The sequence below is a fragment of the Hetaerina americana genome, unplaced genomic scaffold (genome assembly GCF_022747635.1).
Source record: "Hetaerina americana unplaced genomic scaffold, ioHetAmer1.1.p SCAF_11, whole genome shotgun sequence".
Classification (NCBI taxonomy): Eukaryota; Metazoa; Arthropoda; class Insecta; order Odonata; family Calopterygidae; genus Hetaerina; species Hetaerina americana.
This window is the reverse complement of record NW_027286181.1, coordinates 21090087-21107409: the sequence shown is the minus strand read 5'-3', so window position 1 is coordinate 21107409 and position 17323 is coordinate 21090087. Positions and strand designations below refer to the sequence as shown.

Genomic DNA, 17323 nt, shown 5'->3' with positions numbered 1-17323 from the left:
CAATGTTCTCCCCTTCATCATAGTCTTGAACATCTTAACACCAATCAAAATTCTCTGCATCCATTTTTCCTGCTTCCATTGGATTTCTCCCAACAATCCCTCTTCTCTCCAACCAGACCTAGTAGTTTCTCCTTTACTTTTCCTTTCTGTTCATTTTAACCTTTTCTGTCCATCTCCACGTCCACATTCTAAAAGCCTCCAATCTACACTTACCGTCTTGTATCACTTCTGCAAAAAATATATATTTTTTGTTATTCACAAAAATATCCAAATCCATTGTTCTGACCTGTTTAAGGCTGAAACTGTGCCATTCCCAAAAATATTGATTGGTTCTTCATGATCGTAACTTTGACAGATTTTATGATGCAGTGAGTAGGGCAGATTTAATCCAGTCAAAATTTCAGGAAGTCATCCGTTTGGAAACTCAATACTGGACATTGGTTGACATCCCTAAGCAAGAGAAGCAGGAGACAGTTCCAGCATTTGTCCTAAGAGCATGCTCCATCATGGAAAACACACAGAAATCTGGAGAGGGGGTTAAAACATCAGCAAAGATAGCGGAAGAAGAAGAGAAGAGACGTGAGAGGCTGGATCGACTGGGAGGTAAGTGAAGACATTTAAGATCTCATTATTTTTTATGGTAGACAGATAGAGTATTAACTAAAAATAAAAGCAAAAATGGTGAAAGTATCTATTTGTATAGAATCACATATTATTTGCTGATTCCATGTCTTCTGGAAATATACATATAAATTTGCAAATTCTGCAAAGCTGAACAAAATCTGACGTGGGGACCATGCCCTAATTTGTCTTGATAAACACAATGGAAGCATAGAGAATAAGTTAATTTTGCAATAAAGGGCATGAAAGGATCAGTATTCAGCTGCACCGTTGTACATACATGAATACAAATCCAACCTTGACATTTTTTTGCTCTATGAAAGGGAAGATGTATTGTATGATGAATTAGCGTGGAGGAAATATTTGCAGCTTAGAATGAGGCAGGGAGTCGGGCCCAAAAGCTTAAAAGTAATATGTACAATAAAACTTCATTATTTTTAAACTTAATGAACACAGAAAGCACAACTTATTCATTTCATTGCAAATTTAAGAAAACAAAACTTAGATATTGGTCAACAGGAAATTGTTTTTTAAAACAAGTCCATTTAAATCTAGCATCTTAATTACACATGCATTAAGTTAGTAAGTTATATTCTTTACAAAGCTTTAATTTTTACATTAATTTTATCACAGTTTGTCAATTTGTTGCAATCTCACTCAGAATTTAGGAGTTCCATCAAAAAGTGATATGGACTTTTGTATAATAATTTCTGAGTGTAATGTGACTTTGACCTTCAGAATTCCCTAAAAACCAGAACACTTCTAACAAGAATAGGGTTCAAAGTACAAGCAGTAAACATTTTGTTTTTGGAATATGCAGAAACATATCACCCTTGTAGTTTCTTTGGAGAGGAAAAAGGAGTGAGGAAGGCATGGAGTTTCAGACAAAAATGTGAAACATCTTTCCTTTTAATTTGTTCACCAGGAGAGAGCACAAGTGGGACCCTGGTAAAAAAATGCCAGACATGGTCAATGAATATACATGGAAGCATTTTGGTAGTGGTATAAAAAGGTCTTCAACATGAGATTGGACATGACTTGATGTGATAAATTGTTTCTACCATTTACCCTCTGTCTATCAATTATTATTGCCTCATCCTCCCCATACCTTAGAGGGTTTCTTATTCTGCCTCCACCATCGAACCTTCTACCAAAAGCTGGGTGTAAAGGGCATGCTAACCTTGAATATTCTGCCATCTACCCAATCCATTGACCAAGTGAAAAATTTAGGGAGGGACTAAAATCCTTCCACCCAAGTGATAAGATAAAGACTAGTCCTTTTCAAAGAAAATGTCCCCTTCAACTCTCATCAAAGCGAAGGAACAATGCATTACATTAGACAGCGAATGGCACGACACTCTACATGTAAACAAGAATTTGTAATGAGAATATTGATTTAAGTTTGAAATGTTGCTTCCATTTTGTAATACCTAATGCTATTTCATTTAATCTATTGAGCAAGCCAAGATGTCTTTTGGAATCATGAGGTTTTTAAGCAAGAAATATAGGTGCAACAGAAGTACAATGCCTTGAATTTCAAGCATGAAATTTTGAAATACTCAAATCCCAGATGGATTACACTGTCTGGATTAAATATTTCAAAATAACGAATATGAATGTGAGTAATTGAATCAGATTATAGCTTCTGATTTCACTGTGGATGTATTTCAATTTATCTGTACCTACTTATAAGAATGCAAAGTCAAATGCTTTTGTCTAAGGCTGCTCTGAGCTTTGCTTTAAACAATATTTCAAGGGAAGTGGGGTTGAAATAGTGAGGTATTACTGAAACCCACCAGTAAACTGTATCACTGATGCTGAGCAATTATGCACTGAAAATGGTTACATCAAATGCACTGATCCAGTCATTAAACAACATATTTACATTGCTTGAGTAATATATCTAACATAGACTTTGGTTCCATTTCAGACATGACCACTGCACAGATTGAAGCAGAAAACACACAAATGACCAATGGTCTCTATCGTCTTTTAAAGAAGTATTCTGGCCTAAGAAATCTAATAAGAGAATTGAAGGTGAGTATTAAAAATAACTTCACAATTCGACATATTGGTAAGTAAGCAAGTAAAAGCATTTAAGGTAAAAAGTCCCAATTAATTTAAGACTGTCCCAATTCTGGCCACAGATTTTAAATATGACAATCTGAAGGCTGTTTTCCTTCAGTTCTTAACTCTGCTCTCTTCTAAGTCACCCTCTTCATTCCCCCACAACTTCTAACTACCATAAACCTCATACCAGCTTAAAGTACATACAATTAAATTTCATTATCTGAGGTGCAGAGTTCATTCATGTATACATATTCAGAGATAATAAACAATTATGCTCTTTTTTTTGTATTTTCCACTTTTTCATGACTGCATTTAGTTAATTCAACTCAGGCAAAAGAATGTTTTTAGTTTTGGAAGCAAATAGTTGGAAGTGGGGATTGTAGCTTGATAAAAGACAATTATTTTGCATGTAAAGGATAATAGAGCAGTATGAATTGATGTGTTTAAAAACGTAATAGTAAAATTAGTATCTGCACATTTCCAAGAAAATGCTACCAGTAACTTTGTGCAAAACAAGTAGGTAATGGCTGCAGCCACATGCCTTTAATAATTATAATGTATATACAATGTTTCAACCATGAATTTCAGCCATGCATGGTTGAAATTCTAATCAAGGAAGCAGAAGTAGTAAAAAAATTGTGGTGAGATATTTTCTAAAATGAAAGATAGACTAAAGGTAGAATATTAAAAGCAACTGAAAATATAAAAATCAACTCCAAGTCAATGAATGGTATTATTTAAGTCTTTATTTCATGTACATATATTGTTTAGTAAACATAGCACTAAAAATAAAATATTTCATTTCATGAGTTAATATTTTGTACATTGTACATCTTTGAGTGTTATGTGGCAAACATGTTTTTGTGTGTTTTTTCAACTAAAGAACTCTACTAAAATTCTTGATAAGATTAACGCACAAAAAACATGAAAATGTGAAAAAATTGTACATACATTTAAAATAAAAATCAAGGAAGGTGAATGTGAAAAATGATAGGTAACTTAGCAGAAAAAATGTTTCAAAAGCAGTTCATTTCAATTGAAAGATTCATCATTATGAGTGTTCTGGGTAGCCTCGGAGTATTTAAGAATTTGCTGATCAAAGAAAAAATCTCTTTATTTTTTATCAGCTACAGCACATGTATCTTCAAATTTAAGATAAGAAATTTTCATTTTTCCAGATTATTAAAGCCTCTGTTCAACTAAACATAAATTTATACAATAAAGTGACTTGTTATGAATCGATTTATAAATATATGTATTGGTAGCAAAAATGGAATGGTTCTGTTTTAAACATTAATCATGGAGAAAACTTTTCAAACATTTTTACATTTCAATGTATTATAACATTTCATTGATTCGATTATTTAATTTATTAATATTTACAATGTATATGCCTCACATGACAGATATACAGCAAGTTGACTTTATATTTACTTTGACCCGGAATTAAATACAAGAAATATCCTATGCTTCCTAGCATAAAGTAACTGAATTTCAATCATGTTGTTTTATTCATATTATACATTTTGTTATTACTTAACCATTAATTTCTAATATAATTTTATATGTCAATTATTATAAAGTGATATATGACCTCTTATTTTAGTAAAAATTATGCAGGCTGATCTCTAATATTCCTTATTGAAATTTTCTGTTAAAAGTTACTGTTGCGGCATCTCCCACAGTTTCTTTGGAATTTCCTTATTGACTTTTTTGAGGAGTGGTGAGGGTAATCAGGTATGATAGGATACCAGACATTAGTTTATTATGAGTGGCAGTGGGTTTTTTAAGTTATATCATGAAAATGTGAGATTTCCGCCATGTTTCTATATGGTCATAGGATTGACCAATGGCTAAAAGCTTTACACTTATTTACTATTGAGTCCAGGTAACTCATATTTCATCAGTGATAATGATCAGAATTTTTAATCATTTTGATTATTGTTAACATCAATTGCATTCTAAATTATATTACATAGTTCAAAAATGAAATTGATTGAATTGTATACAATAGCATTTGTTCTGAATGAACTTTGCAGCCGTGTCAATCAGGCTGTTAATTCATCAACACGGTGACCCAAATATCATGGATTTGAAGGTTTGAATCCTATCTTGGAAATGGGTGCTATTTTTGTCTTGTGATAAGTCACCTGGCTCATCAGGTATGGTATAGTTTAACCATTGAAATGCCAAAATATATTGCTCCTTCTATGAATTTTTATCAATTGCGCACAATTTTTTAATTTAATGTCATAATTAAAATGTATGCAATCATCAATGGTACGAAGATATTTCTAATCGTTGAATGATTTCTTTTTTTTTCAGAGTGAATATGTTAACTCCAAAGTCTACCCAATCTTCCCTCGTTACACAATACTCAAGGATATGATCAAGGACATAATGCACGATCCTGATTACATGGAAGTGAGACACGAAGTGGACTGCTAGTGCTCTTCAATAGAGTTAGAACATCAATGAGCAATCACCAAACTATTCACCACACAATTAGCAGTTTCTACACTCTGTGCCTCAAGGTCACACTCATGAAGGTGCTCCATAATTAACCATCAATTGTCTTTGGTTTTCACAAGTGGACTTAAAAAAAAAATTAAATCTCTCAGTACAGCCAAAACATATCCATCTGATGAAAATTCCCAGAGACTTGCTGACCAGATCAAAAGAGTGCAATGAAGTTGAGTCAAGGGGAAGAGCACCCAAACATTTGTCAAAGTAAACTGCCTCATTATAATAAACCTTAGCGAACAGTTAAAAAAAAATATATTAGGCATGGCTAAATATCCGGCATAGTAGATTTTGTTACCTTAGTAGACAAGCATTACTTTACTGGTATGTTTTATATTTGGCTGATGTGCTCACTTCATGTGCTTGTGGAATAAAAAAATGTTTAATGTTTACACAGTTTATGGTGAAAAGTTTACCAGAAGAGATGAAACTTTTGGGTATCATTATTACAGTGTCTGTACACATATCCTGAACAAATGATGTATTCATTTAAGACTGATTTATCCATTCTCCAAAACCTTTCTTCAAGCATTTTTTTTAAGTACACTCGTATCCAAATCATATAATTTTCATATCAAGCAAAAGAATCCATTTCATTCATTAAACAATAAGAATAGCATGATATTTTTGGAAACAAACTCCAAATATCATCTTAATTGCTTAATTAAACTGCCTTACTTTTGAGTTGGGAGGAATTCACAATTGCAAAAGTAATAATTTATGATGAATATTTTTGCAGTGCCAAAAATCAAATTTTCAACAAATCTTGTCATGTCATCAATGTTAAGTAGAAATTAGAAATAATAAACTGCAAAGTAATGATGTCTGTGAAATTCTGCTAATGCAGAGTGTGTTGCTGTTGGTATGAAATTATGCAATTTGCTGAATGGGAATATATAATTCTGTCAATGAATGAATATTGGAACAAAAATCAGTGTCCCTTAAAGTTGTATATTGTTGGCTGATGCCACTGTAGTAGATATAAATTATCTAAATAGGAACATATTTGTAAAACAAAACGCTAGTTCAACTTAGGTGAAAAATCATTGGTCAATTAATAGTTAGCATTTAAGTAAAAAAGCTTGATGTGTCCTTCAAGTTGTATTTTTTTAATCTATGATGACAGAAATACAGAATGCAACAACAAATTATAAGTCTTATTGAGACTTGCGCGACCAATCTTTTGTAACCAATGTTTATTACCAGTGAGTTTTCACTCTTTGACTTGCATATATTATTTTCAGAAATAATCAAACTAAGGACCACAAATGAAAATTAATGATATAACTTTCGGTTGTGTGGGATAAACTACTTACTACACCTCTGAGTAATTATCATGTACTTAGGCTTTGATTTTGTAAAACCAACGTATCATATTGTTTCACTTCATCTGCTGTCATTTTTTTGATTGAATAAAAGAAATTTTAATTTTTGAAATGCTCAGAATCATTTTTCATACACCTATTACCCTCCAATATTATTGGCATGCACATTTCTTATTATATTTAAGCGCCTAATTTTAAAATGCCTAATAAAACTTTTAAAGTCTAAATGCCAACGCAAAAGAAGTCATTTCCTGGAAAATAACTCATATAAGATTTTTTCAATTACAAAGCTCCACTTAATTGATTGTATTGAAAGTATGGTATGATAAAACCCTTTCCCACTGCAAAAACATTAAGCATATGGTACTCTTATGGTGGTCTTAAATGAAAATTTTAATGTTATCATTTTGCACTAACCTCTACACAAAATCAAATTTTGCCAGAAGGCATAATTTTCAGTCACTAACTAGAAAGTTCTGCCTGGGTGGTGCCTTGCTTGGACACTCTAAGCAGTTAGATATGATAATACCATCAACTTCCTGGGAAATTCCAGGCAAGCATGGAGGGGTAAATTGGCCCACTCCATACCGGGAATATGTGAATTTTACATACTTTGGCATGAAAGGCATTTGGCGCAAGGTCAAATCTACACTCAAATATCTAGCCTACCTTAATGTTAATTTTTATGGGGTCTTATTTCCTGTTTAGCATTATTTAAATTGGATCAATTAATGATTAGCAAAAACAAGGAAGACATAGTAGAATTGTTTCCTTGAAAAACTAAATTAACTGAAACTTTTATAATTTTCCACTTTTCAGAATAAAGATCACAATATTTTATTGAATCACATTGTGTTTGACAGAAATTCCCCCCCCCCCCCATTCTATCCCATTCTCAACCTGAATACTTGTACTTAGTGATGATCAGAAAAACACCCTAGTTTCTGCTCCGACATGACCCCAATCACCAACTCTGCTCTCGAAGACAATTTCCTAAAATACATTTCAGAATATCCTCTGCTCATTTATCTGAACCCTCAGAAAAGTTAACCAGCATTCCCTTTGCTGCTTATAAATATCAGAGACTTGCACTAGGAATTGTAAAGGAACTAATTATCCACATATTTAATTGATAAACAAGATTTCAAAGTAGAAAATTACTAAGGTACTGTTTAAGTTGCTTTTAAATTGAATCTGATCTATATCACGTGTCGCCATAGTTCAAGGGTAACAGTACCTTTTGGCATGGAGGATGTAAATTGAAATGGGAAGAAATGAGAGGAGATAAGATGAAGGAGACAAGAAGAAAATGGAACATTTCAGGTTAGTCCTAGATTATTCAGCAACTGACCAGAAGGTCTGAGATCAATTTCCAATTACTTCAATCATCCCCAGCCTCACCCAAATCACAGCTTTTTTGGTGATGGATCTTCCTGGAAAACCACAGGCAGCACAAATACATGTAGGGTTACCATGAAGGTAAGGAAAGTATTCAGGAGATCATCATAAGTTGTAAGTAAGAAATTCATAGTTTTCTTGTGCAGCTATAATATTCATAACACAAAACAATTACAAATAGAATATTCCACATTTAATAATTTTTTCTACTAATCATTTCCACAGGCTCATGACGAATTGCAAAAGTTAACAATCACCATTTACTAGATGTAATGTGGTTAAAAATGACAGGAACAAGGAGCAGCAATATCGCTTTCTATTGATTTAAAATTTGATTAGCACAAAATATAGCATCAAGTATTGCCAACAAAATAGTTTATAGGAACTACTCACAGGAATATGAATCAGTGGCAATTTGGACAACCCAAAAAATTAATGCTATAATACTTTTAAAATTCAAGACAATTTCATGTTTTTTCTTAAATCAGTTTGGAAACTTTTATTAATTTTATTAATATGTGGCGGCTCAACACTTGAATCATCATTGAGCGCCATTGCGAATGCGCCTTCGCCGGCAAGTGTTTTGGCTTCCGGCGTTCGCCACCAGGGTCCGCTGCCAGGGCGCAACCACGCCGCCAGAACCACTCTCACTCTCAGTCTCACTCTCTCTCTGACTGGCTCTGGACCGTCACGCGCGCCGCCATCGTGGTCAACCCAAGGACGCTGCTTCCTGGTGAAGGATTCTCTCCTGGCTTCGCCACCGCACGGCCGAATATTTACTGAATAATTACTGTTCAATCTCCTCATCAAGGTTTTAATTTTCTGAGCACAATAAACTTTGTTAATTGTTAGGAGGTGTCATTATTTCCACCACGATACCTCCTTCAAATACTCCACCCGATACTCCACACTACAATAAAACCTGATTCATTTCCATATACATTCTACCTCCCTTCATTCTGATCAACATCCCTATCTTTTACCTTCCCTTACTTCAATAGTCATCCTCCTTTGTATCACAGTCTTAAGCATTCCATCGCCAATCAAAATGCTTTGCATCCATCTTTCCTGCCTTCTTTGAGTTTCTTCCAAAAATGCTCTCTCCTTCCCCACCATACTTGACACTTCCTCATTTGATTTACTTTCAGTCAATTTCACCTTTTCAATCCTATCCACACACATCTCAAAAGCCTCCAAATGGGAGCCCCATCCTAATATATGGAGGATCTTTATGAATCCAATTAAGTATAAAAATTCTGAATGACTTTTCTGAGAGGACATAGCATGGCAGTTAGTAAAGTTCCGGGTAATTACCAGTGGGCCCAGCCTTTAATGTGAGTGATGCCACTAGGCAACCTTAGCTTTTACCAAGCTGTGTGATTTTTTGGATAAGAAATCGTTCTAGAAAACCACTGATGGTAGAAGGAATTATTTACTTTTCTTTAGCATAAAAATTAGCTGATTTTAACATCCAAAGTTTTCAATGCAAAGATTGATCTGATAGGTAAGGGTATGACTCACTTTCTGGTAAACTCAATGGCATGTGAAATTCACCCATTAGGGTGAAAAGGAGTTTCTTTTCCTGCACCTACTATAGTTTTCCAGTTAGCTCTGGTATTCAAAAAACCACGCTTACTTGGGTAAAGCTGAGGATGCCCAGAGGCATCCCATTGAATCATACCCAGGCCCTATTGTTAGTAGTCCTATGCTCTATCCACTGGAACACCACCCCCTTTTAAAATGTACTTATGTCAAGGGTTCTTACAAAATAGGGGAGTTCCATGACCAATTTATGCAACTTCAAGTTTCCCCTGACTCTACCATAAATGCCCTCCAATAAAATAAATCACTTTCCAGCTTCACACCTTTCAAATTTCTCTCATTCCATCCAACATATCCAGTCTTTTCCTCCATATATACCTCTTAGCCAACATTCTCACATCAATCAGTCTTTTAAAAACTTCATTGCCTCCCAATATTTCCTTCACTCTTCACTTTACCTGCTTCTTTTGCATTTCTCCTAACAATCTTTTCTCTACCCCATCCAAACTAACACTTCTTCATTTGTTTCCCCTTCCATGCAAATTGCAGGACAATAATTGAAGCTTTCCATTACTTTCCTCAAGAGTGTTTTTAATATTACTCCATTGTTTTAAATGACTGCCCCTCTGGGCTAGGGTGCCTTAGTTGCTGCCTCCTCGACGAACAAGATGCTGCCTGACCTTACATCTAGCTTCTACCCTTACATTATCTATAGAAATCGACTCAAATTTTGGTAGGGCAGGTGATATGAACCACCTAATTCTAAGCCAAATTCACAGATCAGGGTAGAGGGGCCAGTCCCTTTCTCTGGCATTTTCAATAGAGAAAGAAACTGTTTCTTAAAATAAATTTAAGGAAAAGATCACAGTGAAAAAGAAAAGAGAGATGTCATTTTGCAGCCGTCAAATCTCATTTTGAATATGCCTCACGCCTTTGAGACGCTGATTTGATATGTTAATAGTTAAATTGAATAATACTCAGATTACGGCAATATGATTTGCTAACAATTCTTCCCCTTCGCCAACAAATTTAGTTAACTTGAAAAGTCCCCTCATGGCGCAAATAGCCTTAGTTTCCCATTGCAACCCGCCCCCTAGATAACTACTACTCTCCAACCAATCCTACTTTCATCGTCAAATTGCATGCTTGAAGGGTGACCAACCACTCCCTACCAGGAGTCCCCATGGTGGCTTGTACGATATTATGTTAACGTTGCAGTTGAAATTATTCGAACCATACGTATATGTAATATGTGCAATATGAACCGGTTCAATGGAGCACAGGATGTCTTATTTTTAACTTTGTTCAATAGGCGTCCAGTGCATTGACGTTCACTGTTGTTGCATTTCCTCTAAGAGCACGGATTAACTCCTCCATGGGAAGACGTGGTAGTGCGAATACTGACAACAATGGGCGCCTTTTCACTCAAAACAAATATCATCAGGTTCTCTTGTTGCTCCCATTGAACACTGACTGCTCATGAACGTGCGTACAAGGTTTGAAGGGAGTGGGAAGGAAGACCTTGTCACCTTGGAAAATTTTCTATATATCCCCAACTAACCGATCTTCCTGTCCCCCGTTTACTCACGTAAATTTTCGTCTAGCCAATGAGCAATCAGTCCATTTTGACCAATCACTATGGAAACGGAAAGGATAGACAGCGAGACTGGTGCCATTGTGAGAATATCTTCTCTCGAAAACACTCGTCGGTTGTTCTATTTGTGGTTCCGACTTCTGCAGTGACGTTGGAAACAGAGAGAGGCGGACAGTGAAGGGGATCCAGGTAATTTGAGAGAAAATATTGTATCTGATGAAAATTCGGATTATGATAGCGTGCAATTCTAATTTGCGAGAGCTCCAACTGACCGTGAAAGTTTGAAATTTAAATGTGGTTGGTTATGTCCAATGACGAAATATTTTGGGATAGATATTGAAACGAATGTAATCTTATCACAGAGTAATAGGCGCCGGTAAGGGCAAAGGATCATCATCGTTTAGGGTTCAAATTCGTGGGCAATAGCTCATCCACTTCATCATAATTTGTGAAGCTCTAGTTAGCAAACATTTTTTAAGAGCGTTGCAAGCGGGTTAACTGTCTTCCGGGAACGATTTCGGGTCGGTGGATATTTTTTGCTAGGCTTTGTACGGCGCGGAAACATTACCAATGAAGCAGGTTGATAGACATAAATTGGAGGCTTTTGAAATGCGGGTGGGGAGAAGGATTGAAAAGGTCAAGTGGTCTGAAAGGGAAACAGACGAGAAAGAGTTAGGCCCGGTGGGGGAGGAGAGAGGATTGATGGATGAATTCCAAAGGAGGCAGAATTGACGATGGGATGTTGAAGACTGTGATAGAGGGGAAAGAATAAGATAGGAAACCGAAAAACGTTCATCCACCAGAGCAGGTGGGATAGTTTACCTATCTCGTAAGTGTTCTGGAAAATAATGGTATAATAATAGGGAAATACAAAGAATTGCATTAAACAGAGAAGTGTTCCCAAGGAGGGTGGAATTAATAATGGGTGTGTTGAGTAAGGATCTTTAGAAAACACAAGTCAAAACTTGGGAATGGTTTGCGCTTGGAAACTTGGTAGTTGAAGCAAGATAATAACCATAGACTGAAGGCTTTTGAGGTTTGGGGGTGGAGAAGGAAGGCATAGGTAAAGAGGACTGAGAGGAAATCAAATTACGTCTAAGCATGGTGGGGGAGGAGAGAGATTTTGGGAGAAGTATAAAGGATACCAGATAGATGGATATTGGGCATTTTGATTGGCAGTGGAATGCTTAAGACAGTTAGAAGGAAGGTTGTTAGGCAAGTGAGGGTGAGTTAGGATAAGGACAGGCATGTTGATCAGGATGAAGAAGATACAAAATATATGGACTTAAAGTTTGTTTGGAGTGTCAGGTTGTTTTGTTAGGAGGCAAAAAACATAATTTTGGCATTTTTAGTGTGTTTAATCAAAGCTGACCTTAAGCCGTATATTGCCAAATAATTTTAATTCCTTTCAACTGTTTTAATTCCTTCACTATCTTTGTTTACTTTAGAAACTTTTCAGTATGAGTGGACTCTCAAGAACAGAAGTAGACTGTAATGCCGACAGTTCTCATGTACTAAGTCTGTCAGGTTTCAGTAGTGAAGAATGCAAAGTGGAATCATCGAATTCACTAAATACCATGAATTATACTGATATAAAGCCTAATGAAAATGTTCTCTTACCCTTGAAATGTGATACAGATAGTCCAAAGTCTATCTTAAATGAAGGTAGTTATGATAATGATGTACTTCACAATTTTAATTAGCATTTAAATTTAAGTAATTTAATAACTGGTTATTATTTCTCAGGTGGTGTCATTGAATCATTTGATAATCCTGATGCAATCCATACCAACGATCAATCAGGTGTAACTGAGAAAAAAGTAGAGAGCATAGAGAGTTTAAGCTTTCACTTGATGAAAATGGATACTGTGTTCAGTGAACACGACAGGGATATGGCCAATGGTGCACCAGGCAATTCTGAAGGTATTCAAGGTAGTGGTGATGAGTCAGCAGTTACATCTGTCTTCAGAGATCCTCTGCAAGGAGAGCATGAGTTCATAAAACCATCTCAAATTTTAACTGCACAAACTGAAATCAATACCAACATTAAAGACGCAAGTTGCAATGGATGGAAATGGCATGGAACTCCACGGCCAACTAAGCCAATAAGGGCAACTTGCCTGAGTGAATCCTCTTCTAGAGAATTTGCTCGGTCCTATGAGGTAACCCCTTCAAAAGGTGAAGAGGAAGTATTTAAAAGGCAAAGTGCATATAAGAGGGTAGGTACTTTCTTAAAGTAAGAAAAAATGTGGTTGCAGAACCAAAGGAACTATGTTCTCCTCTGCAAACATATTTGGATAGTAATGTTGGCTCTATTTAGTAGATTAAATTATATTTTCTCATGATTTTTCACTTTCTTGACTACTTTTTAGCCCAAATGTTCATCAGCTTCGAAAATTCCTATCTCATGCTCTACTGCAACTTCAAAATATGGTATAAGGAAGACCTCTCCCCGTACCAGCAAAGCTTCAAAACTATGAGCATGATACCATTCTCGGAACTACCAAAGAAAAACATTGGAGAAGTACCTCTGGTAAGTAATTTCAAAATTTCCCTTGAAGAAAAAATATTAGCGTGATTAGATTAGTGAATCATGTAATTTCTGGCTAGACGCAAGGTTCGTCATACAAGCATGGGAAATACTAGTGAACCAAAGTTGCAGATCCCAACCAGTTCATAGGTACAGTTTCCTTACTTTTCACCTTTTCTCCCTTTATGATGATTTATTTGCAGTGTAAAATGACTGTGCCAATCATATAACCTGAAATCCAATACCCTACTACTGTATTTCTGTGTGTTGACACTGTTATATTATGGCATTTTAATCACTGATCTGTGATTTAGAAAATTTTATAGGCAGAGAATGCACTCGTTAATTAAATTCTTCACAACATTGATTAGTATAACTCTGGTATTTTTTGGGTTCCGATTACAATCTTTAGTTTAAAGTGACAGAAATGCTTTGCAAGAACATTAGTAAAAATGTAGCCTCATCACCAAAGTGATTATAGTATATAGTTGAATGATGAAAGTGCATGCTATTGTATAAATCTTTCTGCATCTATGCACTATAAATATTTTTTTATATGCTAGCATTTTTATGTACCCCTCAAAGGCACAAATGAAATTCCCTCCTCGTCATTGAAAGGTCTACTTCATAAGAGGCAAAAATACATGCTTTTTCAAAAAAAAACAAGTATATTAAAAAAACTTAAGTATTTTTGCCTAAATTTTGAATAAATTTCACAAAATTTTGCTTAAAACAACAGTCACAATTGATTGAGACAATACCGTAACAACCCTCCAGTGTAAGAATGACCTTAATTGGCAGTACTTTCACTCATAGTTTTAGAAGAAACAATATTGTCTTGAAGAAATGACACAAAAAAAACTAGTTGAGACCAAAATAATAATTATTTTACAGAGAATAACTGGCATACCTCAAAAACCAATATGAAATACAATTTTGGTCGAAAAACCAATAATATTACTCCAAGGCGGATACCTGAATTGGTTCCTTAGGCATCCTCTGTACCCACAGACTAATTTACACAAAGATAGTGGTCAACTATTTCACCTGTTAAGCAGAGATGGAAATAATGGCAATTGCCTATTTTGCAGGAGTTGCATGGTAAAGAAAATTTCCTTAAATTCATGAAACAATTTAAACATTTTTAAATTGTGCTACCTCTGTGCAAAATGAAATTTAGGAAGATATCTTTATGCCAGTAGCCTGCCTCATGAGGATATATTACACATATTGCTCCTCACTTAATTTTTCAAATGCATTTGAATTAATCCCACAATATTAATCAAAAACATAAACAGAATCTGCAGAATATAATGAGATGTTACTATTTGATCCAAGGATGCATATGTATTGATCATCTCTCTATTCATACAAACTTTCACTGCCTGTCTCCAGCGGTTTCAGTAGAAAAGAAGCAGGTTTGTATGTATAGGTTTCTCTTTAATTTCAAATGATGAAAAAACTATAGAAATCAACTCCTCCAAGAGGGGTATACTGGCTGAGTTGGTAGAGCACTGGTCTACTGACCACAGAATCAGAGTTCAATTGCAGGTGATGTCTCTGGGCACTCTCTGCTTCATCCAAGCTCTATGTCGTCTTTCACCGGACAGATGTTTCCAAGAAACCACAGGTGGGAACGAGGAAGGGAACTAGTGCCCCTTAACTCCCTATGTGAATTCCACACACCATTTAGGGTATAATATTAGATAAGCTCTACTCTCATGGTTTTTTAACTCAAGGGTTAGTTTTGATTGGCAAAGGTAAAGATCACCCAGAACTAAATGCTATTGTAAGTGAAATGAACACATTCAGGGTTAGAGTTGGGTGGTATTTAGGGTTAGTGCATGAGCAGCTACAACGCTAAGATCCTTACAGAGAAGTGAAGTTTAATTTAAAACTTAAGATTTCTCTTAGACTATTATTATAGGTCATCAAACAGTTAAGGTAGGTTTTTGCATGGACACAAGCTGCCAAATAGTACAGTGGCCATTCCCTTTGCTCTCTTAACAAAATATAACTTGGCACCAACATTACAATGAGCCCTTTTTCAATTTGGCATACTTCCTTCCTCCATTCTGTTCAGAATCTCTATCCTATTTCTGCCCCTTCCTCATTTGCCTAACATTCTCTTATCTCAGTCTTCAACATCCCAATGCCAATCAATGCTCTGCATTGATTGGCATTGGGATGTTGAAGGAATGGCATTGATTGGCATTGGAATGCTCTGCATCGATATTTCCATTCTTGTTTGGATTTCTCCTAGCAATCCCCTCTCCTCCACTACCATATCTAGCACTTCGTAGTGTTTCCCCTCTAATCTACTTCACCTTTTCCATCCTTAACAAACCCACATTTCAAAAGCCTCCTACCTATGGATGTAATCCCGCTTCCTTTCTGACCATGTTTTGACACTATACAAAACTGTATATTCTGGTGAATCAAATTAAAACTACCAATATTTACAGTGTACTTGAAAAGTTCACATGTCCTTCAAGACCTATGCCTTCATGAAAATTACCCATTTTGTACACATAGCTATGTGATCCTCCGCATGTGGAAAACTTTGATTGGATACTTTTTCAGTTTTTTGTACTTGATAATTATTTTTCAGGAAAATAACAGAGAAATAATACAAGGAAAATTGAGAAAAATTCCTATGGCTAGAATTTCCATTTCCTGAAATGAGCAGATAGCTGGAATTTTAAGCCACACATCAATGAAGAAGAATGATGAAAATGTCTATTAAAATCACCAGAAAACTAGCCAAATTATCAATGATACTGATAGCCTTAATTTTAATTATATGATACTTTTACAGTGATTCATACAAGTGTTGAATGGAATTTCACTCAGTATGGGACATTTATAATATGATCTACAAGAGTATTTGTTTAAGACTTCAATATATTTATAGTGTATGCTGTAAAATTGTATTAATAAATGTTCAGATTTTAATTTGTATTCCTAAATAAAATATTTTATAGAATTTTTGGTCATATTATTCATGAGAACTTGACAGTTAAAGTATGCCTATAAAGAAATTTATTGGTGTTTTAACAAGTCTGTGGTAACTGTACTCCAAGATGCAGTTGCCAACTCACTCTGTAGCCTTTTCTGCTGGAGATAATCATTAGTGCCCCTTCATCTGTTGCCTCCATTCTTCTATCCAGTGAGAATAAGTTTGTAGAGTCACATAGATTCTATTTGAAACCCAGCACAGGATGGTCTTTGATAGTGGTTGAAACTTGCAATGCCCATAAATTCTTAGTGAAAATAAGGTAGTGGAAACTGAAATATTCTGAATGTAAGAAGGTATTCTTTGCTGGGGATAGCTTTTTATAAGCAGGCAAGACATTTTTCAATGTATTGTCATTTGCCGAAAGTAGTTTGCTGTATGGGCAGCTGTTACTGTGAAATATTCGTGTAGACATAAGGTGGATCCCACATGGAAATTTCTTCATACTGGTGGAATTGAGGGGGGTCCAATGTAGAAAATCCCTGCTTTTCCTTGTCGAAAAAAAGTTTATCTTGCATCCAAAAGGATATGGATTCCATTTTGTCTTCGAATCTTCCAATCTTTGTTTTCCACAAAAGTTTCCACCAAATTTCCTTAATTTCAACAGGCATTCTACAAGCCTGTTCTCAACGAGTACTTTGATATTAAGTGATGGGTGGGAGGGAGGTAGAGCTTAATCAACAGAAAAAACTTAATCATTTTTC

The 17323-nt window shown here is 35.3% G+C and overlaps 2 protein-coding genes across 3 annotated transcripts in view; both read left to right on the top strand.

The window, feature by feature from the left end:
- Positions 1-5721, top strand: part of LOC139700824 (uncharacterized) — a 166923-nt gene extending 161202 nt beyond the window's left edge. The window contains exons 5-7 of one of the 2 annotated variants that reach the window (XM_071599249.1): positions 405-603; positions 2552-2658; positions 5017-5721. In XM_071599249.1, the coding sequence (XP_071455350.1) occupies positions 405-603; positions 2552-2658; positions 5017-5139 (429 nt within the window). In that variant the 3' untranslated portion in view covers positions 5140-5721. The remainder of the gene's footprint in view (positions 1-404; positions 604-2551; positions 2659-5016) is intronic. The other variant, XM_071599250.1, reaches the window with a different exon arrangement.
- A 5462-nt stretch (positions 5722-11183) lies between these two features.
- LOC139700822 (uncharacterized) lies at positions 11184-16477 on the top strand. The gene is made up of 5 exons (XM_071599247.1): positions 11184-11262; positions 12522-12738; positions 12820-13292; positions 13446-13606; positions 16215-16477. Exons 2-4 carry the CDS (start codon positions 12534-12536, stop codon positions 13551-13553), a joined length of 786 nt encoding a protein of 261 aa, XP_071455348.1. The 5' UTR covers positions 11184-11262; positions 12522-12533; the 3' UTR covers positions 13554-13606; positions 16215-16477.
- Positions 16478-17323: the final 846 nt, after the last annotated feature.

Coding starts and splice junctions, on each gene's coding strand:
- LOC139700822 (XM_071599247.1), top strand. CDS start 12,534: ATGAGTGGACTCTCAAGAACAGAAGTAGACTGTAATGCCGACAGTTCT. Junction 12,739..12,819: donor AAAGTCTATCTTAAATGAAG/GTAGTTATGATA, acceptor ATTATTTCTCAG/GTGGTGTCATTGAATCATTT. Junction 13,293..13,445: donor GGCAAAGTGCATATAAGAGG/GTAGGTACTTTC, acceptor ACTACTTTTTAG/CCCAAATGTTCATCAGCTTC.